Source organism: Scatophagus argus, chromosome 15, assembly GCF_020382885.2.
Source record: "Scatophagus argus isolate fScaArg1 chromosome 15, fScaArg1.pri, whole genome shotgun sequence".
Classification (NCBI taxonomy): Eukaryota; Metazoa; Chordata; class Actinopteri; family Scatophagidae; genus Scatophagus; species Scatophagus argus.
The window spans coordinates 5,791,555-5,817,214 of NC_058507.1; the positions used below are offsets into that span (position 1 = coordinate 5,791,555).

The 25,660-nt window shown below is 42.9% G+C and overlaps 2 protein-coding genes across 3 annotated transcripts in view; one reads left to right on the top strand and one right to left on the bottom strand.

Annotated features, from left to right (window-relative positions):
- Nucleotides 1-25,660, bottom strand: part of plekhh1 (pleckstrin homology domain containing, family H (with MyTH4 domain) member 1) — a 163,406-nt gene that overhangs the window by 95,381 nt on the left and 42,365 nt on the right. For both annotated transcript variants that reach the window (XM_046412122.1, XM_046412121.1), the window contains exons 3-4: nt 20,654-20,782; nt 12,919-12,997 (exon numbers count right to left, since the gene is read on the bottom strand). The gene's annotated coding sequence lies outside the window, so the exon portion shown is untranslated. The remainder of the gene's footprint in view (nt 1-12,918; nt 12,998-20,653; nt 20,783-25,660) is intronic.
- Nucleotides 3,788-8,467, top strand: zfp36l1a (zinc finger protein 36, C3H type-like 1a). The gene is made up of 2 exons (XM_046412125.1): nt 3,788-4,006; nt 5,206-8,467. The coding sequence occupies exons 1-2, from the start codon at nt 3,956-3,958 to the stop codon at nt 6,271-6,273; spliced, it is 1,119 nt and encodes a 372-aa protein (XP_046268081.1). The 5' UTR covers nt 3,788-3,955; the 3' UTR covers nt 6,274-8,467.

Sequence of the window (25,660 nt, forward strand, 5' to 3'; positions counted from 1 at the left end):
CACTTACAGTCAGTAATACATCTCAGTGTTGTGGAACTGAAAATGCAAGTGTGTGTGTAGGGGGGGGGGGGGGGTATACTGCTTTCTTTTCCAAAACCGATACTTCATTCGGAAAATTAACTTTATAAGAAATGATTAATGCCAGTGTGTGGCAAACAGCTATTTCTTGACAACTATCAGTCCCCAGAACATACACAATGTACCATGAGGCAGTAAAAATACTACTTCATTCACTTCTAATGAGTCAGTGATTGGCGTAGGAAAGATGTGAAGTAGCACAGCTTGAGAGCATTTGTGTTTTGCTGATAAGTCTATTTGCTATGTATAAAGCCAGTGAGTTAGTGTGTCAGTGGAAAGGCTGATTACACAATACACAGGCTTGTGCTGTGTCCTAATTCACCTCAAAGCCACACAAGGGAAGAACTGTGTTTGACTGTGCTGACCTGCCCGTCTAATCTTAGAAATTCTCACTCGTGGTGTAACCATTCTGATCATCTAAATTCGTGATTTAACAACACAAGGTGACACTTTAAATACTGTATAATAGAGGGGAGTAAATAGGAAATGCTGCCACAAAAGGACAAAGGAAGAACTCTGCCCTCCATTGGCCGTGAGGAGGAACTACAGCAAACTGTTGCTGCTTCCAATTTGTTGTTCTTCTCCGTGACTTCTTTCAACTCCTGTTCAGTTAGATAAAAAAAATTTAACATCCAGTCATCCCACTTAAACCTTATCAGTGACCTCAAACCTCATCCTCATCCTCCCTTCTGGGGAGGGGTCATCAGTCGACAGCGCAGGAGGCAGAAATCCAGCAGAGGCCGAGGAGTGACTAACTGCAGCCTCAACAGAGACTGATAGGGCCTGCAAGCCAGAGGAGGACAGTCCTGACCTCGAGGAGCAACAAATCTGCAGAAATGAACTCGACTCTGTCAACAGTGAGTGGAAAATCCTGGATGAGGTGCTGAGATTTACTTTGAGGACTGGGCAGGAAAATCTCATAAATATTCCATCTTTCGCTTTTTTACAAGTTGTGACGGCATACACTTAAACTCAGAGTTGAAACAATTAGTCCTTTTATCTATTTGTCAATCAACAGAAATATAAGAAAATGCAACTACTCTGGTAATCGCCACAGTCGTTCTTCAAGCAAAAACAGTAAACATTCTCTAGTACCAGCTTTTAATTTGGGAGATGCTTCTTTGATAGTACATTGAACATACTTCATTTATGTACTGCTTAATTGACAAAAACGGGGGGAAAAAAGACATTTGGAAAGATCATCTTGAGTTACAGACGAGCACTTTTCACTATTTTCTGACATTTGACGGGCCAAACAGGAATCACAATCGAATTCATTCTTCACCTGCAACCCTAATTTCACAGTAATTTTCTCAGACAGTGAATTTCAAACACCTTTAAGTGAATACTGCATAACCTGTTTTCTGAGTATTCTTACGCAGAGTCCAGCCTACACCCCGAAATGCCTTCACGTTTTAAAGGGAAAACATAACACCAAAGAAGTAGAAGGATTTGAGTTGGCAAATCCCAGATGTCTACATGCATTTCAACTAATATTACCTGTTAGCGAACCCATATGTTAAAAAGTGACAAGTCAAGCAGTGTGTGGTAACATCTGCAGGGCACTGTGTCAAAATGATGTCTGCTCGCACTGTTGACGGTTCAGAACAAGAGCACATCTGACGCGATCCTCTGAGAGAGCAGCCTGACTTTTTGTTTGTTTCACATTTTCATTTTGGCAGGAAACAGGTGCCTCCTCCTAAACCTGGAATGCTAACTGCATCGCATAATGTCAGCAAGGCACAATACATCTAAGGGTATTAAAGCAAACAACTGCAGTGCGCGAGGCTTCTTGAGGACAAGGCCCAGTAAAGAAAACATTTCCATCAGAGTCAGCGGCTTGTTGTCAAGTTTTGAGCCACCGCTGACCTTGTAGAGTTCAAATCTGCCCCAGAGTGTCTTTGCTCCAACATCACAGCCGCGACCCCGATTCATAAACTGTAGTGCAAAAAAGCTGTGTGTGTGTGTGACTTATAATGAGTTTTTTGCGTCATTTCACACCAGTTAGAGCTTTTCTTAACAATGCTGGGGAATAAAAAAAAGCAGAGATACCCCTCTTACCTCCCTGCTTTTTCCTCAAAGGGGGGCAATCGATCTGATCTACTTAATCAATCAGTGACAGGGCCTTTGAACTGCAGACGTGATTTCCAGCAAGTCTGCCATCCCACCCTGTCGTCTGTGAAAACACTCCAGGGGGAGATTACTCCACACAGCCCCGGCTCGTAAAAACTCTTTTTATGTTAAAACACACACACCCTCATTCTTCACTGACCAGAATATCTCAGTCATTCCATGAAGTTACATCCACACTTTTCTCAAAGCATGAGGAGAGTAACACATCATAAAAAAAAATAATAAATAAAAAGAATTTTTTTTAAAAAATGGAGCAAGACCTTGATCAGAACTTTGTCTGAAATGAAGAGAAGTTGTGCTCGTATCTTAACTACATTCAGCATTTCAGTACAAGTTCTCCTGCCTCCTCCATGGCTGCTCGCAGTGAGACAAAGCTCTCCACCCCCTGTGTGGCTTCTGTATAGGCAGAGAGGAGGAAGGGGAAAGGGAATGTTTTGCCTCTCCCTCCCCACCCCTCTTCCCTCACCTCCCCGGGGCAGCGCTGTGTAGTAATAAACGTCCCCCATAAATCTCCCCCTCACGCCATCATCCCCTCCTCCAGCTCCAACCTTTTTTTTTTTGTTAACAGCTCCTTTTCTTCTCCCCCCAGCCTTGCCTTTCTTTTCTATTGCAACCCAACCCTGACATTGACTCTGCACATGGCCGATGGCTGCTCTGTCATGGATTTAGAGGGCGGGTTGGGAGCGAGGAAGACGATGGACCACAATAGATTTGTATAGGTTTCACTCTCTGCAGGCCAGCTCTTTCATATGTGGCTGCAAGCGTCATTGTGACTGGCTGTGGTTTAGTCTGGTGAGATCACTCATATCAAATTATCGTGGAATGACACATGCATCCATGCATATCATACTCAGCTCGGGAGGGCAGAGTTATACCTGCTGGTAAAGGAAGGGGAGAGGAGCTGTGAGAGCAATGGTAAAAAACAAACTGAAAGAGAAAGAGGGGTCTACTGGGGAAATAGCTGTGGTGGGGAAAGAGTTAAAAGCACTGGCTCCCTCAATTCACCGGAAAGTCCCACAAGTGACGTTACAGTCCAGCAATTAAGAGTAAATTAATTACAGAGTAGTGGATGGTAGCTGAAACCCTGAGGACAGTGTAGCACCTCCCAGTAAACAACTTCAGACTGTTTAAGTACCAACCAGACTCCTTTAGAGAAAGAAGGAAATTAAAGTTGTAATCTTCATTCATTCTGCCATCTAATGACACTGACTTAGTTTTATTTGTATAGATTTACTTAAGGTTAAGACAACATTTCTCTTTTAAAAAAAGTTACTAAACAGAACAAGTATATGATCCTGAGGGTAAAAAGTATATTTAGGGTATATGATAAACTAACAAACTGCTTTACTACAGAGATGAAGATTCAAATAAAAAAACAGATACTTTTACAATAGGCCCATCTTACTCAGAAATGAAAGCCGTCTGTTTAGTATTCATACTGCGTGCTACAGTGTAGTAATCTCAAACAAACTGACAAACCACTGCATGTTTGTCCCCGCAGAAGAGGAAGAAAAAAAAAAGTTAACTGAAAGTTGACGCCCAGCGCTTGAGGCTCCTCCTGCACAGGATTATAAAGCAAATGTCGGTGCTGGTGCAGGGCAGAGGGGGAGTTCTGCTGGGTCAAAAATACGCAGGAGCCGCAAATCAGAAACTCAGCAGACCTGCGCAACTTTCTAACAAGCACAGTTTGGTTGGTTTTTTTTTTTTTTAAACTACTTTTGAGTTAACTCTGGTCGCTGCAAAGATGACCACAGCCGTGGTGTCGCCTTTCTTCGACTTCGAAGTCATCAACAAGGTACCTTCACAACTTTTTTCCCCTCTCTGGTCTTTTCTCGTTAGCCTGTTAGCCGCAGTGAGTTAGCCCCTGTGGAGGAATGATGAGCTGCATGCCCGCGGCCCTCAGCCGTGACGCGCCACTGTGGAGGCTGTTTGTTTTTGCTGTTTTGATTTGAACTTTTGTTTTGTTTTTGTTCGTTTTCCGCTTCGCTTTGAATCGATCGATCGTTTACTTATTCCAGCCTCAGTATGTGGTCTGTACGTCGACGCTACTTGCGTTAAACTGTGGCCGAAGCCCTGGCGGTAACTTGAACGTTAACTCAACAGTTGTTAGAAATGTTGCATATTCAGCTTGTGCCACATCAGCCAGCCTCGCGTTTTATAGCTTTTCTTACCGGCTACGGTGCAGTTTCGAGTGCAGATGGACGCTGAAAGTTTGCTGCAGTTAATGTGTGTTATCCTTCTTTACACGGGGGGCCAGTTTTGCGCCAGTTTTAATACTCCTCACAATGCAGCCACATGCTCGCTAATCATTCACCAGATTTGTCAGGCTTTTTCCCCCTGCTGCTGCTGCTGCTGCTCCTATGAAAGTGTTCATATGACTAACCGCGTTTAACCTTAATAGTTGTTGGGAAGTAACTCGTTTTCAAAGTCGTAACGGCTCTCTGGTTCGTTAATGTCACTGGACTGTTATCGTTTGCATACATTTTCATGTTTTCAGTGTCGGGTTTCTTCCACAAAGCTGCGTTTTTTTTTCTCCCCCCCTCGCTGTTGTTAGGATTTTATCCCCTGGTCGCTTTTATGGTGTAAATCAGTGACTCACCGGTGATCTCCTCTAATTTGGAAGTGTATGGAAAAGCAGATGAGTTTTCCTTTGTAATTCAGCGGGATGCTTTGCCACTTTCTTTATCTTTCAAAGTGCTGCAGCCTCTTTGTAGCTACCAGCGGCTCTCTGGCCTCGCATGTGCTGCCGCTGCTGCTCCATTTACTAAACAGGCACACATTCCTAACCAGGGCAACTTGCCAAACCAGCTGCTGTTCTATAGGCCCATATCCGCTCATGTGTCAGAGCCAACAGAGAACATAGTCATGCAAGACCAGGCTTTTGCTCTCATCCCACCAGCTCCTGTTCAAATCATTGACTGTCAGTGCAGGTGAATATGTAAGTTTTCTTTCTAATATGTGTTTGTTTTTTGTTTTTTTTTTTCCCTCCCCCAGAACAACAAACTGCTCAGCTACAACAACAACCTGGGTGCTCCCCATCCCATGTCTGTCCCTTGCACTGGCACCAATGTGCCCATCTCCAGCCCCGCCGGAGCCCTGCTGGACAGGAAGGTGGTGGGATCTCCCTCAGTGGGAAACGTGTACCAGCGGCGGCACTCAGTCAGCAACACAAAGTTCAATCAGAACCAGTTTCTGAACAGCCTGAAGGCAGCGGACCACTCCTCACTCATCTCAGGGGTTGGCAATGCCAGCAACAACAAGGAGAACCGCCTGCGAGACCGCTCCTTCTCTGAGACAGGAGAGAGGCTCCTCAACAAGTGCCTGGGCCCTGCCAGTCCCACCAGCGGCAGCAGCCAAGTGAACTCCAGCCGTTACAAGACGGAGCTTTGTAGGCCCTTTGAGGAGAACGGTTCCTGCAAGTATGGCGACAAATGCCAGTTTGCTCACGGAATCCATGAACTGCGCAGCCTGAGCCGCCACCCCAAATACAAAACCGAGCTGTGCCGCACCTTCCACACCATCGGATTCTGCCCATACGGGCCTCGCTGCCATTTCATCCACAATGCTGAGGAGCGCCGTGGACCCCCCCAGCAGTCCTCCCCTCTTAACTCTTCCAACAAGATGGAAAGGCCTCGACTGCAGCACAGCTACAGCTTTGCAGGTTTCTCCAGCTCAGCTGGGCTGAGAGACAGCCCCACCTCAGTCACGCCTCCACCCATCTTCTTCCCTGACGAGGTCTCCGACTGGCCCAGCAGTAACCCCTTCACCTACTCCAGCCAGGAGCTGGCCAACCTGTTTGGGCCCAGCCTCAGTGCCGGTCCTGTAGGCACAGAGCCCAACACCCCTGCACCACCCTCTCCAACAAGCACGCCTTACTATTTCAGACCCATGTTGGAGTCCCCTCAGATGTTCGAGTCTCCATCCAGCCCTCCTGACTCCCTGTCAGACCAGGAGGGCTACCAGAGCAGCTCTGGAGGCAGCCTGAGTGGCTCAGAGTCCCCCACCCTGGACACCGCCCGCCGCCTTCCCATCTTCAGCCGCCTCTCCATCTCTGACGATTAGACTGCACGTATTCACCAGTGACTTAAAAGTTTGATGACACAAAGAGAACACGGCACTCCCCTCTACCTCTGCCCCTTTCCGACGCTTCCCTGTCCTCCCTTACACAAGACACCGTGTTAGTTCCTTGTTAGCATTGTAAGGATGTAGTCAATTAAGGGAACTCTCTTAACTCAAATTATCATTTCATCCTTGTCAATCCGCACAGCAAGTCTTCAAACGTAACATGCCACGTGTCATAGTGCCAAAAAAGGAGAGGAAATTGAACAATGAAAATCACAAGAACAAGAATTGACTGTTTGCCAGGTGCCACTTGTTTTTTTCGTTTGTTTTGTTTTGTTTCTTTTTCTTCTTCGTTTGTTCTTGAATGTGTAGCAGCACAAGTGGCCTTGGAAAGGGGTGTGCATTGCACTAGCCCCCCCCCCCCCCCCACCCTCAACCCCACCCCTCCCTAAACCCCTTTCCTCCCTGATGATACCACTTCCCCTGAGCTAGCTAGAGGATGCTCACTAACATAACTGTAGGTGTACTGCAGCCGTTTTTTTACAGACTGAGTTAAGACAAAAGGATGAAAAAAAAAAAATAAAGACCCTGAAAAGATATGAATCGTTTTTAAAAAGAAAAAGTGCCTGGGGCGGTTTCTGCATGTGTTTAGGGTGAATGGACTACTGTTTTTGGTTCTTTCTCATTTGCCCCCCACCCCCTCCCCTCCCCTTCCTCGACCCCCACCCCACCCCTCGGTCACAGTTCTTCACAAGCCTCGTCTTATGTAATTGTGGACTGGGTGAGTGTGCAGGAAGGACTTTGAACTGGAAGTTGGTTATGCCCCCCCCACCCCACCCTCTCTTCTGAGTTTTCTCCTCCTGTTGCTGGTCACTGGCTCTTTTTTTTTTTTGTTTTTGTTTTTGGGAAGGAAGTCTTGATATCAAACTGATCATTAAACCTGTAAGACTTTGCCCCGCCTCTCAACCCTGCCTTCCCCCTTCATCCTCGACGATCTGGGGAATTCCAGCATTCCCATGGTGCAGTTATACATCCTGCGACTTGACAAGATCGGATCTCCAAGCTATTTTACTTTAGTTCTCCCCCGACTTTAGAACCTGCTCCGAGGAGCACTCTGTACTCATTACATCCCTTTTGCTTTCTTTATTTGATAATTATTTTTTATTAATGTTATTATTACGGTTATTATTGTTTGAGAAACTTTCCAGACAGAAGGTTTGCTTGTCACTGCTTATTTAACTTATCAGAACATATTTATTGGTGATCATATGCATTTTTTGTTAATTTTGTTTTGTATTTATCTGGATAATGAACAATAGAATATATTTTCTTTTATGTTAAATTATGATCTTCCATATTAATCTAAAGATTGTGAAGACGTTTTTGTCAGTTTTCCTTTTTTCACAGTTAATATATTGTACTTCAATGACTTGTTCTGCAACTACACTTTGTCAAAATGAAACTTAATTTAAAGCAAAAAAAAAATGCAAAAAAAGATGTTTTGCGTTTTGATTATTTATTGTACTTTTTTTCTTACTCCCTCTTATTGGACTGCAATTCCATCTAAACATAGATTTGCTTGTATTCATTCCTGACATTTTCCCCCTCACATCCTACAGTAATCTGACAGTAACAGTAGCTAACTGTTATGACATTGGTTCAGCTCTTGGGTTGATGGTGGACGTTAAGGGGTGCTGAAAGACCTCCCACATCACTGGTTTAGGAGAGTCTCCAAGTTACAGTGGTAATGTTGAAATGTCGGTAATGTTCTTGCCCAGTCTGTTATACAAGCAATAGCTGTGACCAAATGGGTTGAGGAAAGTTATTTTGTTTTTAATTTGATCAGATGCTTGATGCACTTGCTTGCCCCCCTCCCTCCCCCCTTTGACCAAGTGCCTCATTTAATACATTCCAGGTAGCTAAGGCTTCGCTCTGCCTTTTTATATTTGATAATGGAGGACAGTTAATTTTTTTTTTAAGTCACGTGTTCTGTGTTGCCTTCACGTGTTTGGAAGAGGGGAACAGATTTTGACACAAAGAAAGTAAAACAGTTGAATGTATTTTTTTCAGCCATGTTTTTTTTTTTCACTACAGTAATTTCTGTGAGTTTATATGAAAACCTGTTTTTTTTTCCTCTTTTGTAAGTATTGATTGCAGTTAAGTCAATAAACCCCATATTTTTGGAAAAGTGAAACTGTCTAATGAGTTGTCTACAAAGTTTTAATGGGATATCAGAAACCTTATACAGTTAAAAAATCAGATCCTTTCAAATCTGTGCAATGAGGATGAAGTTTCCAAGGCCTGTTTGATCAGGTTGCTTAATATTTCAACTTCAAATGGAGCCTCTCGTATATCACCTTATTCTGCGCAGCATTATAAGAGACTGGCTATTTTAACATTAACATAATTCAGACCTGTAGGGATTTTAAGTTGCTTTATCACAGGTTTACAAACTAGGAGGTATATTGCATAAAGTCACTGAGAAATCATAGAAAAAAAACATGTTTCATATAACTTGAAAACATGTCTGAGAATCATCTCATGTTTAAGTTTTGTTATGTGTCAAAATAATCCAGCTGCAGTTGTCAGTACACCTCAAATGGAAACTGCTAGTAGCTAATTCCAGATATTTTTAAATTATGTCAGTTTGCCAAAATGTTAACAAAAACAGACTAAAAAAGCTGAGGCCACTGCTCAGACTTTGAAAATTGCTTCATCTGAAGGGAAAGCATACCGTTACAAATGTTATATTTAAAGATAAAATCATACATAGAGGAAATGTTTAATAAAACAGACCCACTGGCTGTGCTTCTCTGTGCATAATGCAGAACTAAAGGGAGTTTCATGGTGGTGCAAGTTGATTGGTGAACTGCACTGAGAGCAGTTAGGGGTATTGACCTGGAGATGATCAAACTCTGATTGAGCAGATTTGGTTACGCAAAGACACGACACTCCTGGTTTCAGCAGAAATATTGATCGGGGGACTGTAACCATTACGTTTCTAAGAATAAAAAGGTATGACCTGTGGAGGTTATCAACCTGATCAGTGATCCTGAGGTTAAGAGTAAGCTGATCGATCAGTGTGTGAGGATATTCCTGGTACACGTGGGACAAACAATTGTGTCACAGATTTTCAGACTGATAGGGTTAAGAAAACATACAGCATATGTGGTGAATTTTATCTAATTTACATAAATAAACGTAGATAATCATATCTATTTCACCATTAGTACAAGCAGAGTGGTGTTTGATTTCAAAAACAACATACTGTAGCTTCACCATCATACGCTCCACTCAACATCCACACTGCTTCTGCTTTCGCTCGCTGTCTGGACACTTCCGTCTGTCCATGTTTATATTCTCTCAGATTGCAAAAACGAGCTGGAACAGGAACTCCCTTCCCTCTGTACAATGGTGGGTGCTGACCCGTCACAGCTGACCCATGGAGGCCTCCTTGTTGCTTTATTGCAGGACAACCTGGGCCTTTTAGATGCTTGTCTTGTTCCTTTACTCCCTCCCCACCCTCCCAGCCCCGTTTGGGAATACACAGGCTGCCTGCTGAGGGCCTGATTTCACTCCATGTGTCACCTCACCCACATCTGTGCACACCAGTAAGTCCGACAGGGAAACAGTCAACCAAACTTATGTTGTTGTTTTTTTTTTTTAGATTATTCCAGATAGGTGCCGGTGAGCAATGATGATTACTCACTATTAATCACTCACTGCAGTTTAAAAGAAGAGAAAGTTAAAAATCCCACAACACACGTGCAGCAAACTGAAAACCGAAGAGCAGGTCATGACACGCGGTTAAAAAAATCCTCACTTCATTTTAAAGAAATGATCAATAATGATCAATGCAGGTGGGTTACACAAATGTAGCTGAAGGAGCTTTTGAGGTTACTTGAGTAAAATAATTATTCGAATTCAGGGTGATACTGCAGCTGCAAAAGCAAGCATGCTTCACCAAGTCCTGGGGACCACAGGCCCTCTTTTAACAGCTCAAAAACACACTTGTTGTTTTATCACACCATTGTTTTCTCACCTCTACTAACTTTGCTATAAAGGATAGCCATGCAATTCTTTGACTGTCAATGACTTTTTGGCAAATAAAAAAAGGATTTATTTGATCATAGTCCATATAACACAAAAATACTCTCTCATTTGGTGCATTAAAAATGTTTATACTCATGTCAATATTTTTAATTAAATGTGCAAGACTTGACAAAGGGAAGGTTTGCCACTTTTCGTACATTTTGGTCAAAAGAAAAGAAATATAAGCAAAGGGTCCCTTTATCTCGAACTAAACCAGGTGAGTATGACTGGTTCACACCTTCCTTTCTCGCTGCACCCTTTCAGAAGAACTCTAACTGCATGCAGTTTGAGGGACACGAAAAAGGGCTGTTTCCTGTTTGTGTGGTGTCTCTGTATAGAGACACCTTGAGATGAGGTACCAGGAAGTGGCAACAGGTTTGAATGTGGTGGAGAGGTGGGGGAGCTTGTCTGCTCTTTGATATTTGTCAAAAAAAAAAAAAAAGAAAAAGAAAAAAAGCTTCCATTACATTCAGCATTTTGTCACAGATTACTTTCCAATATGGAAACAGCACAGTGACACTGAACAGGTTTGTGGTTCATTCATTGTTTCCTCCACAACAGGATAAAGCAGGTGTGTAGTTTTACTCTAAGTACCCAATCTTCATTCACCTTTAGCCCGCACGGTTGAGCAAGCGAACGTGGCGGCATGTACTCTTTGTAATTGTGTTATCAGAGGCAGGTTTACTTCTTTGTTTGAGAAAGAGGTGAGCAAATAGTGCTGGATGTGCTAACTGTGCTATTTTTCTTATCTACGCTCACAGCTGAGAGCAGGTTAGCTGCAACCCTTGCATGCATGTGTGCATGAGCCTGCGTCCCTGCAGCGTGACAGGTGATGTGGGAGGGATAATTAATGGTGAACAAGGGCTGAGGTCAGCACTGAGCGAAGAGGTTAGGTTAGGGGCTATTCAGAGAGGCTGCTTTGTCTGTAGAAAACAGAGAGGCACGATTAACCTCTTTTAGACACACATACCAGAGCACAAACAGGCATTAGAAACATCCACTCAAGTAACATTTTTTGAAGTGAAAACATCAAGAGAGTATAAGCCCACATGGTTCTAAAGTGTGTGTTGGTCGGATTAAAGGAAAATTCGTCATTCTGGGATGTACACTTACCCATTTACTAGTGGAGAGTTATATAAGAAGATTGACTCTCACGTCTGTATGATAAATATGAAGCTACAGCCAGCTGCTGCTTAGCTTATCATAAAGACTGGGAAGCCGCTAGCCAGGGCTCTGTTCTGCCTTCCAGCACCACATTATATCTTGTTTGTTTAATCTGTAAAACACGTTAAATGTAAAAAAATGACTATTCGCAATTTTAAAGGGATTTATATAGGCAACCAGCGACGGCTTCATAAGGTAAGACACACTCATGTAAAACAGCAAATAGTAATTTTTGCGGTTCATGTTTTGCATGGACTAAATAAACTAGCTGTCCCTTTTCATGACTGCTCTTCCCTTCGCATGTTTACTGTAAAAGAAGAATATTACAAAAACCAAACAAAAAAGTCAGTAGAATCTGATGTAGATCGGAGACACAGATATATGTGTAGACCTAATGACACATTTGTTTTTGTAAGCCAAAGTGGTGAGTCAAATGTCAAACTGTAACAAACCATTCATGACAATGAAGAATGAAGTCACATTTTTGACATTTAACTTGGTTTCTTAGGACCAGATATGATCACTATGCAGGCAAGTGTCTTGCTAAAAATACATCTCAACAAGACATGAGTTTGTCACAGTGCTCAAACCTTTTAACTTTGTTGTTACAGGATCAACTTCTAAACCTGCCACTGCCTCTAATGGGCCTGTCTTGCTTATGTATAGTGAAAGTACATCTTTATCTTCTCTGTCTGCGCTCAACATTAACTCTGCTCTATGGCTGATTTGTCCTTGGCCTCACACGGGGGGGATTGTGGTTAGAGTTAGAGTCTTGTTTTCCCAAATATTGCAATTCTTAACTTAATTATGGGGATGTGTTTTATAATTTGTGTTAACAAGGGGCCTTCTCATCCCACCTCTAATCCCTTCCTGACTATTATCACCCTGTAGTACATTTATTTCATTGTTTGGGAGTTTACGTTTTGAATACAAAACAATACAACGTGTAATACTTGGGCACTTTCATTTACTTTTCATAACTTTGGCTTCAGCAAGCTAAAATTAAATATGTCATCTAAAACTGTACTGTATTGGTTTACCGAAGTGATTTCCCCTACATACATGTTTCTGGGTAATCACTTATTTGATGAAATATCTCATCTGATTATGATCTCTTCGCAGTAACCTTCAGGCTTTACAAATTATAATCTCTGTATATGTTAAATGTCCCCAGTGTGTGTGCTTCCCACTCATACAGTTTGTTTCTGCCGCCTGCAGCAAAAGGCAGGCTTTATCTTTGTAGGTCTATAATGGCTATATGTGTCACAGCGAGACTGATTGCAGATCAACAAAGACAACAGTCACAACCACTCCCTGATCTTGTGGGTTTAGCCCAGGCACTCTGCAGCCCTATTATCTGTGCGACTGGGACTATGACACACTGCTTACCGAGTAATGACCATTAGCCCTGCCAGGATCCAGTGTCACATGTGCTTTTCCTCCCCCGGGCAAAGTGGCAACCCTTGACCTGTAAAAGAAAGGAAGGGAAAACACATATGTGTTGAGCAGAGAGGTGAGGAGGCTTCAGAGGAGAGCACTGCTGATGGCTGTCTGACAGGTTGTGGAAACACACCCTTCCACTCCTTAGTGTGACAGAAAAACAAACACAGAGCCACTAAACTCTAGCTGAGCCCCGCGCTAATGGACAAGCGATGACTTTTTCCTAACAAAAAGCGCTGGCCCAGTGGAAACAAGAGAGGAGGACTGACCAATGGGTGAGCTCCTCCCGAACCTGAAACTGTTGTGCTCTGGGTTTCTGGTCCACTGGGCCGAGTGAGTCACTCCTGAGCTCTTCTGAACCACTTAATTCTTCCTGTCTTATGACTCCCACATCGTGGCCCGACGGGAGGAAAGAAGCCTGCATTAGGAGATCAACACCTGCTCTGCATTTTCACCAATTATTTTTCTGATTTGGGACCTCACAGGACAATTCCAATTCATGATAACTAGGATGTTATTTTTGTAGTTTTGGCCTTCATTTCCATTTATGATCATTTTTCCATCTCCTAATGGGCTTTAGAGGAATGGAGAGTTAAACCAGACAATATTTCAATAGAAAGGGGGTAACAATTGAAGAAAGTATCAAAACTAATGATAATTCTGTGTAACAGAATTTACAGAATTTTGTTATTTCCTCTTCATTTGTTATTAACTCCTGACAACTTGTTTGGGTCCAGACTCCAAGGTTGGAAACCACCAATATAAACCACATTATTAGATTTAAAAACCAAAGGTTCTCGGACATGAAAATGTTGGTAATAACACACCATTGCTCAAGAACACCACAACTACAGCAACTAGGTCAAAGTTGAACCAAGAAGTTGGTCTATAAACCCGGATGGATGTTTACATGCATAGTAATTACAGTGGTTGGAGAAACCATTTTACTTAGTTCCTCTTCCAGAGAAGTCGACTTAGGTCTGCCTGTCTGTGTTTCTTGCTCTACATTTCATTTGAACATTGTTCCCAGCAATTAATTTGGTGAATGTAATGTTTTTACCCCAGGATATGTTTTTCAAGTTTTCTATGCTTCTAAACTTTACACAAACATGCCATAGCTGAAGCGAAAAGGTGTGTTACAGCGCATGACATATGACATATGGAGAAGAGCCTTCATAGCTTACTAACTCCTCACATATGTCCTTGGTGATGGTGAATGAGGTTAGCTACAAGCCAGTGAACCATGCTAAGGCTAAAAACGGCACGTTTCTGCACACATGATTCTCGGTTTTGTTTTGCAGCATCTGTTTCCTCTGGCGGCAGCAGCGCGAGAAAACAACCTCTTTCTCACTTCTTAAACACAGTTTTCAGTTTCTCATCAGTTGAGTACTGATTTATTTGGCCTCAACGCACACATCACACTCCCAGAAATAAACACACTCCTACGCCCCTGCAGATACACACTGATCCACGATAGACCTGTATAGTTGACTAACCAGCCGCTCTGAGTCACTCAGGCCTTTTAGAAGTATAAGCAGACAGAGGATGACATCAGTGATTGTCTTACAGGAAGCCCTTGCTCCACAGGCCAAGTCTGCACTATGCAAAGTTGAGTTGTTTCTGGCATCTGACACTCAACAGCAGTCACAGTCACATGACATTAATGAAAGGACTGAAATGAAAAAGCGATACAGTGCCAACTACCTCAAGGCCACCAATGTTTAATTAAAAAAAAGGAGTGACTTCTTGGTGCTTGAAGACAGAGGGGAGATAGTGAGACGAAGAGGACGACTGGTCTAAAATCACCCTGCTGGTAATGTAACTATGACTGTATCATTTTGTTGTTTGAGTTGTAAACAAGGCCTGAATATCTGGCCTTGGGAGGTTAGGGAACAGTTAAAAGTGAACTCTCTCTCTCTCTCTCTCTAATTTTCTGTGTGAGTATTTCACAATCATCTGCTGGCTGAGGCTCAGAGAGACGAAGATAAGGACTGACTGTGAGAAACCGCAGATCTCACACCCACTCACTAGGAAAGAACACACAGAAACAGGAACATGCACGTACACTAGCTCATGAGGCGTGTGTGCACGCCGGCTCCAGCTCCCATGTTGAGTCTCAACACACAAAAGCAGTGACATATAACAGTCGACACCAGGTTCCCTCTGGGACCTACGTGGGGCTCCTCACGATTGAGGGATTTAGCTTTGAAAACACGACAGAGGTTACTTGGAAGTGTCTGACTGCTGCTCCCATTTCTCAAGGCAAGGCTTCCAATAGAGATAAGGCCTAGCTCGGAAACCTGCTCACCCTAGAGCCTCACCTGCTAACCTGCTGTGACACGCACTTGCACAGGTAGGGAGGAAAAAAGGGATTACAGCGTAACTTTACACAAAGGCCTTTCGTAATACTGGTGTCAGGATATTACTAAACCAACAATCACAAACCCAGTGTGGCCACAGTGTGAAGTTTTTATTTGAGACTTTGTAAAGTTTATCACAGGTTGATAGATGTTGATTCAAATTAAGACTATTATTATTAGACCTGCCCTGTGGCTTAGCTCCAGACTTGTGGATATAAAACTTGAGATTTGAGTGAGGAAGAAAATTAGACCATGTACTTTCTGAATGACTAAATAACACAATCTCATGCTCACAAGTGAAAAGTTTTATTCTCTGGCATAAAATCACTCTAGTTCTATTTGGGGCTTTACTGCAAATGCTGCAGCCAGACTTGGCCTGTTAACCAGTATGACTGTTAGCTTATGGCAGCTAATTTTAGCTGATGTGAGTCAACTTTAGATAGATACATAACGCTGGGAAACTTAAGTGGGTGAGAGATTTTTTTACTTAATGATTCTTATAGGATGCTTCAGTTTTTGTTACTAAAGTAAAACAGAAGTAGAACTGAATTTACAAATAATAAAACACAATTTCTGGATTTAATTAGGGTGCTGCTACATCTTTGCTTGATCTGTTAAGCTCACTAGCTAACGGTAGCTAATGTTAACCAAACAAACTTAGCACTGAGTGACTGACAGTAGTGAGTCAGTTTGCTGATTTAATTATGACTCTTCTCTATTTGTGCTGCTCTTACACTATGTTTTAGTATATCACAGATGAAAAATTTCCTGTTTTTATTTTTAGCGCAAAAGAAAAACAAGAAGTAACCACAACCTACCGTACCATGAAACATGTTGTTGTTGTTTGCTTCACTTTCATTTTGCTGATTAAGCCTCAATTGGCCTGATATGGTGACCACTAGCTAGCTAGCTATGAGAGTATTTTAGTTTAACAGTGAGGACAACACTTTGAAATACATCACATTATGGAAACTTAGACCCTAAGAAGCTAAGGCTAACTGCTTCTTATTTTATCCTTATTCTATTTTATTTTATTCTTCTATTATATGTTACTTGTTACATTCTATGTATGCACCAATCACCAAGACAATTTCCTAGTAATGTGAAACCTCTTCACTTACAATGGCAATAAAGTCTGATTAAAACAAGAGGCCCATCCATCCATATTCTATACCACTTATCTGTCAGGATCTCGGGGTAGCCTATCCCAGCTGACTACGGGCGAGAGGCGGGGCTTACCAGTCAAGTCAGGGCACACAAAGACAGACAACCACACATGCGCACACACTACACACACCTACAGACAATGTAGAGTAGCCACTTAACCTAACGTGCATGTTTTTGGGTTTGTGGGAGGAAGTCGGAGTACACGAAGAAAACCCACGCAGGACATGCAAACTCCACACACACACAGAAGGGCCCAGACCCGGACTCAAACCCAGAACTCTCTTGGTGTGAGGCGACAGTGCTAACAGCCGCACCACCATGCCGCCCAACAAGAGGCCCAATTTTGGTTAATTTAATTTCCATTAACTTACCCTATGTAGTCTGCTCCAGAGGCCACAAAACCATTATGTAGTGTTGTATAAAGTCTTGATTTCCAGTCATATAAAATCCCAGAACTATTGAAAGCATATAAGACAGCATTAGGCAGGCCTTGCATGGTGACCTGGAATATAAAATTATTAGGCCAACGCACCTGAAGGATTCTGTTACCTCCTGTATGTAAAAACATTTTCAACACAGCTTTGAAAGGAAAATATTCAATTTTAACGGTAATTTGGTGAGCCAGCAAAGAAGAAGGCTTGATTTGAACTTGCCGTCAAGATTTTGTGAGTTTATCTCAGGATTGCTTCAAAAGCTTTTGATACGTAAACTCATCCCAAAAGACTCAGAAACAGCTTTGCTTTGGTCCGCATCTACCCAAGAAAAAATCCAAACCACCAACACAATAGCTCTATGACAGGGAAACAATAAATTTGTTCTCAGAGGGGAACTCATCTGGGTTTTCCACTCTGTGAATCAGGCATCATTGTTATCGGAGACATGGAACAACAGGCAAGCAGGGGAACATGATGTGTGAGTGCAGACGGAGGCCCAGAGGAAGGCCGTAGCACAATGCGAGGCAAAGAAGATGTCTATAAATCACAGCCCTAACCGTTTCTCCACCTGTGTCCGCTGTCTTCCCAGAAACGCAGAGTCACACAAACAGCTGCCATGCTCTGGAAAACCGTCACGACCACGATACCCAGACAAAAAAATCACATAATCAAGAGTTTCGGAAAACGAACGCCAGCAACGTGTAGAACAAACTACCCCTTTAAGGCACAAATTGTTGTTTTGGCACAGGATTTTGGTATGACGTTCCACAGCGGTGCACACACAGCTGTACAAATTCATACTCTGCACACACGCGATCAAACAACACAGCTATTAATTTGATTAGAAGGCTCTCAACAATTTCCAGTTTTCAGTCTTGAAAGGGCATTGTGGTCGCAGCCAAACCAAAAGCCTGAAATAAATTAATGTCATCCATAAACCATCATGATATTAACAGTAAGACATCCAGATTTACTGTACTTCCCAGTAAAAGGTCGTCAGTGTTTCTGGTGGTGACGCATCAAATGTGTGTGTTTGTCTGTATGTGTGTGTGTGTGTGTATACGTACAAGCCTGCCACATATGTAAACACATCCGAATGTGTATGAGCACACAAACACATAAAAATGTGTATGAGCATGTGTGCTAAAAGGGGAGGGTTGTTTACTTGGGCAGCCTCTTACAGAGTGTCTCCTGGCCGGCTCCCACTTCCTGCCCCTGCGCCTGGAGCAGCAGCCTGTCTAGTCAGCCACCTCGGTCTGACAGGGAGACCACATGCTAAAAGACTTATTGGCCTACTTTAGAAGACCTATGGGAGGAAAGGGGACTGTATGCCTGCTATGGGTGGAGCTGGAACTGTTTTGAAGGGAGACTGGGGGGGGGGGTCTAGGGGGTGTCTGATTTTTTTAATAAAGCACTCTGCCTCCCTCCCTGCTTTTCCTCTGAGTGCTTACAGCTGCAGGGATGGAGAAGTGGGGAACAGAAGAACAGAGTGAACAGGCTCAGCATAGAAAGGGCCCTTCATGAAGTCACATCTGGACCTTTCCCAGAGAACTCAATAGAGCGGAGAGGCTAATGAAAGTCTTAAGTTATGTAATTGAGCTCTTCCATGTGCACCAGACGGTTATGTTGGCTTTATCTGCAGTACAGGATGTATGGACATCAATGTACCTCACAAGAGTCTGGTGAACTCAGCTGGGCTTATGTTGCTACTGTCTTGCTATCCCAGAATCTGGATATAGTGGAGTTACAGGTCCATACATGAAATTGCTGTAGTGAGAGACTTGGCCTCTGAGACATAACAAACAGGGTTTGGCATTTACTGCTATTAACAGGCCTACTTAAGTTGATTGGCCCATGTTGTTCTGCTGTAGTTAGGCCTCCGCTGTCCAGCAGCAATGGAAAATCACGAGAGAATTATGAACATTAAGTGCAGCGCATGATTAAACGTGGTGTACAATGATTCTTTTTTTAAACTCTGTTCAAAGTGTAAATGACTGTAATGTAATTTTGAGCCTTGAGGTTTATGACAAACATATGCCTGCTGGTGTATTGTTATGCTTAGCAGTGACTTGAGCAGAGAGGCTGTAAAATAAGCTTCTTGGCCGGTTATGAGTGCGAGAGGGAAAGAAAAACCTGCATTGTAGGACGTCATGGTGAGAGGTAGAGTGATTAACGGTGGAGAACACACATACAGTATGGGTGTGGATGCAAACAAGCCTGTATGTCCAAACGTACGTAACAACTGTGGGATGGGTGTAGGTTGTAACCACAATCAGTCTGAACTCCAAGGACTTCAGGATCACCTCTAGCTTTGATTTACCCTCCATTTCCAAGGGAGGGGAAGAAAGAGAAGCAGCGGAAGCAGAGGAGATGCTCCTGAAATGAACACCTTGGTAAAACCTGCCGCTGTATAAAGTGTCAGGACTGGGCCTCTCTGTGGCTTGGTGCCAAGCCCGAAGCCGCTATCACCTCCATCACCATCACCATCACACTGCTGTGCCTTCCATTAATAAAGGACAAGAATAACAGTGACAGAGGGGAAGACAGGCAAGAGCAACGATACATTACCTGCCAATTAGACGAAGGGCGGGGGCAACGAGGGGAAATGCAGACCATATGGGAGACTATGTGAGAGGCCACCTGACCCAAGGGGCCCACATCTCTCACATCAACACTCCTCGCCAAGCTGGACCTGTTTGAAGTCTTACATAATGCTCTGAATACCATCCTCATCTTCTCTCCCCACAGCCTTTCGAACTCCACTCCCCCTCCTCTTCCTACTCCCCTCTTGCCCTCCGCTTTCTACTCTGAGACCACAACCGCAGAAACAGGCCCTGGCCAAGACAAACAGTGCAGAATCAAATCAATTTTGAGAACTTCTGGTGCGACTATTAAAGCTTAGCGCACCGCTGACAAGCCGCCCGAGATGGTCTCCTCATGAGTCTGTGAAGAACGAATGCTGTTACATTTCTAACTTAAGTGATCAGACACACAAGAGACATAACAGCAGCAGCCACCGATAAAGTCCTCCTTCATGCATCCTTTATACTGTGTAACATGCATTAGTAATCCTGATGATTATTCCTTGGAAGATGCTCAGGGGAATCAAGTATGCCTTGCCACAAATGTCTTATACTGAAGCTTAAAGGACTTTAACATTATGGGGAATACGCTGGTTTGCTTTCTTGCTGAGTGCTGGTTGAAAAGACTGATATCACTTTCTTGGCTGTCTGTGAAATAAAAGGCTGCAGCCACCAGCTGCTTAGCTTAGCTTAGCTTAGCTTAAAAACTGGAAACAGGAGGAAACAACTAGCCTGGATCTGTTAAAATGTAACAAAATCCGCCAACAAGCATCAGCAAAGCTTATTTATTAATGCATTATATCTTGTTTGTTTAATTTCTTTGGATAGAAAGATAAATTGTGGTTTTTCAGGTGTGCTGCGTACCAGATTGTTGATGGGTGTTGCTGGGTGTTGTGAGTTCCTGCTGGTTTCCCAACAACTTTAAACTGTTTTAACACTTCAGTTTCAGTACCGATTAAATAAACATGATATGATGTGTTTGTTAGTGAGCTTTAGAGGTGCAGATAGGCAGAATTTTGAACTCTGAACAATGCCAAGCTAGTTGTTTCCCTGTTCCACTCATTGTGCTAAGCTAAGCTAAAAAGTAACCGGTTGCAGCTGAAATACGGTGTGCAGATATGTTATTAATATTCTCATTTACCTTTTGGCATGAATGTCCATCCGTCCATCCATCCATCTTCTGTCTTTGCAGAGTCGTGGGGGGGGGCTGACATTGAGGCGAGAGGCAGGGTACACCCTGGACAAATCGGCAGTTCATTACAGGGTTGACCTACAGAGATAAATAACAAATCATGCTCACATTCTTGTCTACGGGAAATTTACTCACTAATAAATCTAACCTGCATGTCTTTAGACTGTGGGAGGAAGCTGGAACACTGAGAATGATCCCACCCACATAAAAGGCCCCGGTCGGCTGGCAGGTTTGAACCCAAAAACCTTCTTTCTGTGACATTACAGTGCATCACTGTCACCCCATCAGCATGAAAGTAAAAGTAAAAATTTCCCAAAATGTCAAACTATTTTGTTATCCTGTATACACACTGCCTCAGTCTGGCTGGTGTATAAGAGAGGCTCGTGGCCAGGTCTAGTCAGAAACAGAGGAGCCAGCAGCACCTCTATGGAAACACTGACTCACCAGCCAGGGGCCTTAACTCAACTCTACCTCCTCGCAGCTGGCTGACAGGGAAAAAAATTATTTTATTTCTAAAACACCCTTATTGTTACAACACAAAACATAACAGAGCTAAAACAAACTCTCCAGAAAACCATACCACAGTCCAAAGGAATAAATCTCACACCTTGCACAAACAAGCCCCAGAAACTAACTCACATTAAAAATAAAGCCACACTGCACCGCAGCTTCTAATCCTCCATAAAAGAGAAAAGAGGAGAGAGAGTCAGAGACCGAAAGCTGTATCATTATCATGGTAGGACCCCTGGGAGACTGTTGGCCCATCATAAGCCTCTTATTAGACGACTCTCCTCAGAGAACTTGTGGCCTAATCTTATAAAACTTTGAACACCCGCTCCCTGCATGCTCAACCCCTGCTTTATTAGTCACGCTTCTGTTTTTGGTGCTTCAGTGTGGTGAATGGACTTGTTATAATTAAGGCTCACTTAAAAAAAAATATGCAGCTTTGACGCAGCCTCGTCTGAATTATGGTGGAACAGCACAGGGTGAAAATGTGTTGAGGTGTCGTTAGAGTGACACAGGCTTTTTTTCACACCGTTGCTGAAAGCCAAATCTTTCATCAGCCCAACCAGCTCAAACCTTGTGCTCAGTCATACACACAAGGCCCACCCTGTATGTCACAGTACTTAAAGTGAAGTCACACTCACCCAAAATAAAGAAATGGTTAAACACTTCATAGCACAGTAAATTCTGTGGTTTCATATTATTTGTGTACTTATTATTGCTGGTAAGAGGTCTTCATCTTAGTGCCGTGGGGGGCCAAAAGTCTGCAGCTTTTTTGTTTTAACCAGGTATTTTACCGTCAGCCAGAGGAGACAAATTTATCACTTAAACATCATCATATTTGTTGAAGTAATTTTTGCCCAACCTGGGGAAACAGGAAACAGCAGTGACAAAGGAAGTCAGAATAACAACAGCAAATAGCTGTGGTGACAGAGGCAGTTCAGAAAATATGAGAACTTAACCATATAATTGCTCGATAAGTTCCTTTGCAGCAGAATAAAGTACCAAAGATAGAGCAAAAATCCTTATTAGCAAAAAAATTAATTTGAAAGTGTTGATGTCAATGTCAAGATGTAAACAAAGGCAAAGAAGTACAGAAAGAAATATATTTTACACCTTTTGCAGACATCCTGTAGTGGGATGGTGGCTGATGCAGCATGACAGCAATGCGGCTTTGTTTTCTGCAAATTGGTCCTTTTGTCTCAGGTACGATAAACAATTTCCACCTGTGTAAATTTTCTTTTTCACCTTGTAGAAGACGGAAACGGCTTTGCGGGATGGAAAATGCAGATTTGTTTAGAGGTCACTTTGAAGATAAAGCTCAATGCTTTGGGGAAATATGTTTTCTTTTCTAATAGTTAGATGAAAAGATTGACGCAGTTCTTAAGTCTGTGTGGAATGTATGGAGCTGGGAGGTGATTAGCCTAGCTTAGCATAAAGACGGGAAAGACAAACAGCAAGCCTGGGTCTCAAATTCAAAAATGCACCTACTAATTAACATGATGTGTGTCAGCCGTTTCACCTACATACATACCGCAGTGTAAAATGCAGCTAGTCGCAATGACAGTGTCACAGTGGAGAAGATGCATATCAGCACTGGAAGAACAGTTGTAGACAAGGAATAGTTACAGCACATAAATCAATAAACAACGTCAGATGTGACGGCAGACAGACTTTTTAACTTTAGACTTGGCCAGGCGAGTTGTTTCCCCTTACGTCTGGTATTTATGTCAAGCTAAGTCTCTCAGCTCTACTGCCATGCCTAACATACGAAAATGAGAGTGGCTGCTATCAATCTTCTCATCTAACTGTTGGAAAGAAAGTGAGTAGGCACATGTTTAACTTTTCTGTTGTTATCACCATCAAAAACACGAAACTGATAAAGCAGATCGCCACAGTTCCCTGATTCTCAACGTAGAAACTGCAGTGACAGCCCATAGCTACACATAATCACATAATCTATGCTGCGAAGTACTAATGCTCTGAGAAGTCTCCGTACATGGAAACTTTAAGGACTAAATACGAAGAATATCACATTTCACCCAAATGTCAACTCATTACATGGGGACCATTTGTCTGGTAGAAAGTTCCAGTTGCATTTCTTCAAACTGAGGCTGATGGATTATTTAAACTGACATGGACACTGTTTCTGGAAGGACCAGTTGCTGTAGAGGTTTTTCAATGCCACGAGCCCGGAAAACAATATTTTATTAACCTCAATGTAGGTTGGGTGGGTGGGGGTGGGGGTGGGGGTGGGGGGGGGGTAGGTATTTGTAGAGATGATATCTCAAAGCCAGGAACTCTGGCACTATTCCGTTTAAGCAAGAGATTATTCTTATTTTATTTATTTATTTTGTAAATCTGGTTTTAAATCAAACTCCGCCAAACTGAAAGAAAAACACTAATGATTAAACCTCATCCTCTGCACCCACTGCATTCGCTCCCCAGTCCAGGGTTTGGTGTGATCCCGAGTTCCAGCACCTGTGTCCAGGGCTGCAGAGACCTCTTGGTCTCCAGGCCAAGTTCCATGTCCGCTCTGATTATAGCACCAGAACAATGCAAGCCATTGTGGCACAGCAAGCATGGAGTCTGTGCAGTTTTCTCCATCATCTCTCTAAAGCGTTCTCATTCAGCAAACACACACAACCGCACTTGCACACAAATGTGGTGTAATGGACTACAGACATGTGGACTACCACATAAAGGTAAAAATGTATGGTGTTTTTTCTTCTTCTTTTTTTTTTGGAGCAAGCATGAAATATGGTCGACTGGGTCTCTGGCGCTCAGGCAGCCTGCCAAGACTTGAAGCAGGCCGTTGAAATTCATCACATTTAGACACATATATGCAGTCACACACACATTCCCCCTGCAGGAGACCTCAGGCCACAGGGGAAGAACAATCTGACATGCCACACAGCGAGGCTCTCTGCAATTAGACAGTCACTTTATCACACTACAAACCTCTCCCTTTTCCATCTCTCTCTCTTGCACACACACACACACACACACCCACCCAAACAAACACACAAAGGTGTAATCACTCACAAACACACTGTCAAACTCAAAACTGCTATTATCTGTCATTAGGGACACACACACAGGAACACATTTCGCAGCCCCACATTCTCCATAGTCAGCCTTGTGCTACTCGCCAGAGTTCCAGAGAAGTGCAGTAACACACAAAAAACTTGCAAAGAGAGTTATAACCAGTTATAAATAGAGGCGGGCTATGTTGTGCCTGTCCCTCCGGGGGATGACTGGGGAGGATCAGTCATAACCTCTGAGACCCATGACCTTTAACCCCTTACCCTGGGGGTTCAGTGGACCTGCTGGGAGTGAATGATGTCCAGAGGGGTACACAGGAGTATTAGCTTTTATATGGTCTGTGCTCATGTCCCCCTTTCACCTCTTCATTTCCTGGAACACATCTTGAGTTCCCCTATGCTGCATGTGTACCCATTTGAACGTGCAAACTGATACACTGAGTAGGTTTTAACACATGCTTTAAGGCACGCAGTGTGTATGTACGTATACAAACACACACACACACACTAGCACCACCGTAACGCTTCCATTTGTTGTAACCTTGTGTTTACAGTGTGAGCAACAGCATCAACAAGTCACTGAAAGGCTGGTTAACCCGTAGAATCCAGTCAGTGAATGAAAAGTGCTCAGGAAGCTTCCTGGTCGCACTGCGGCCTTTCACCAGTCATTGCAGTTGATCAGAAGTGAAAAGTAATCTTACAGATTTGTTGTTGTGTTTATTTTTGATTGGTGTTATCCAATAAGTAAATGCAACCATATGCTCCTTATCAAGTGAAATGTTTCAGTAAAAATGCTTTGTTTAATTGCTGTGATTTGGAGAACGTCAATAGGGCTTACGCTGTAATAACTCTAAAAGTTAGCTAAAGGCTTGTGAGGCAGAAACTGAAGCATCTTGGCTGACAGCAAGACAGACAAGCTGTTTTTCGCCAAGACACTAACAAAGGTTTCTTTTTGGGTTTCAACTAATTTGAGAGGACATGTTAATTAATACACTTGAAAGGTTCTGGGAGACAGATTTTTGGACTGTGGATGGAACCAGGCCAGCTGTTTACCCGTATTTGCACTTTCACGAGGCTATCACCTCTTGGCTCTAGCAAACAAGCATCAAATTTTTCTTTTAAGGTTCAACATAGGCAGCAACAAAAAATAGGCTACATGAACACTTTTTAAAAAGCAAACGTTGGTTCTGAACCAACATTTTGTCCCCAAACACATCACAAAGTTTGTGTTTCCAACTGCCAGAAATCAGAAATATGCAAGAAATTTTTTCAAATCATTTTTTTTTCTATTTTTACAAATTACAATTTTTTTTAAATTATCTAATGCTGCTTTTACATTCATAGTAAATATTGACAATATTGCGGAAAATCTTTTGCACTAAAACCCCTCAAAAATAAGTCCTATTTA

Bases quoted from the DNA above. Each gene is read 5' to 3' on its own strand.
- zfp36l1a (XM_046412125.1), top strand. From the start codon at position 3,956: ATGACCACAGCCGTGGTGTCGCCTTTCTTCGACTTCGAAGTCATCAAC. The intron at 4,007-5,205 runs GTACCTTCACAA...TCCCTCCCCCAG, and splicing joins ACTTCGAAGTCATCAACAAG to AACAACAAACTGCTCAGCTA.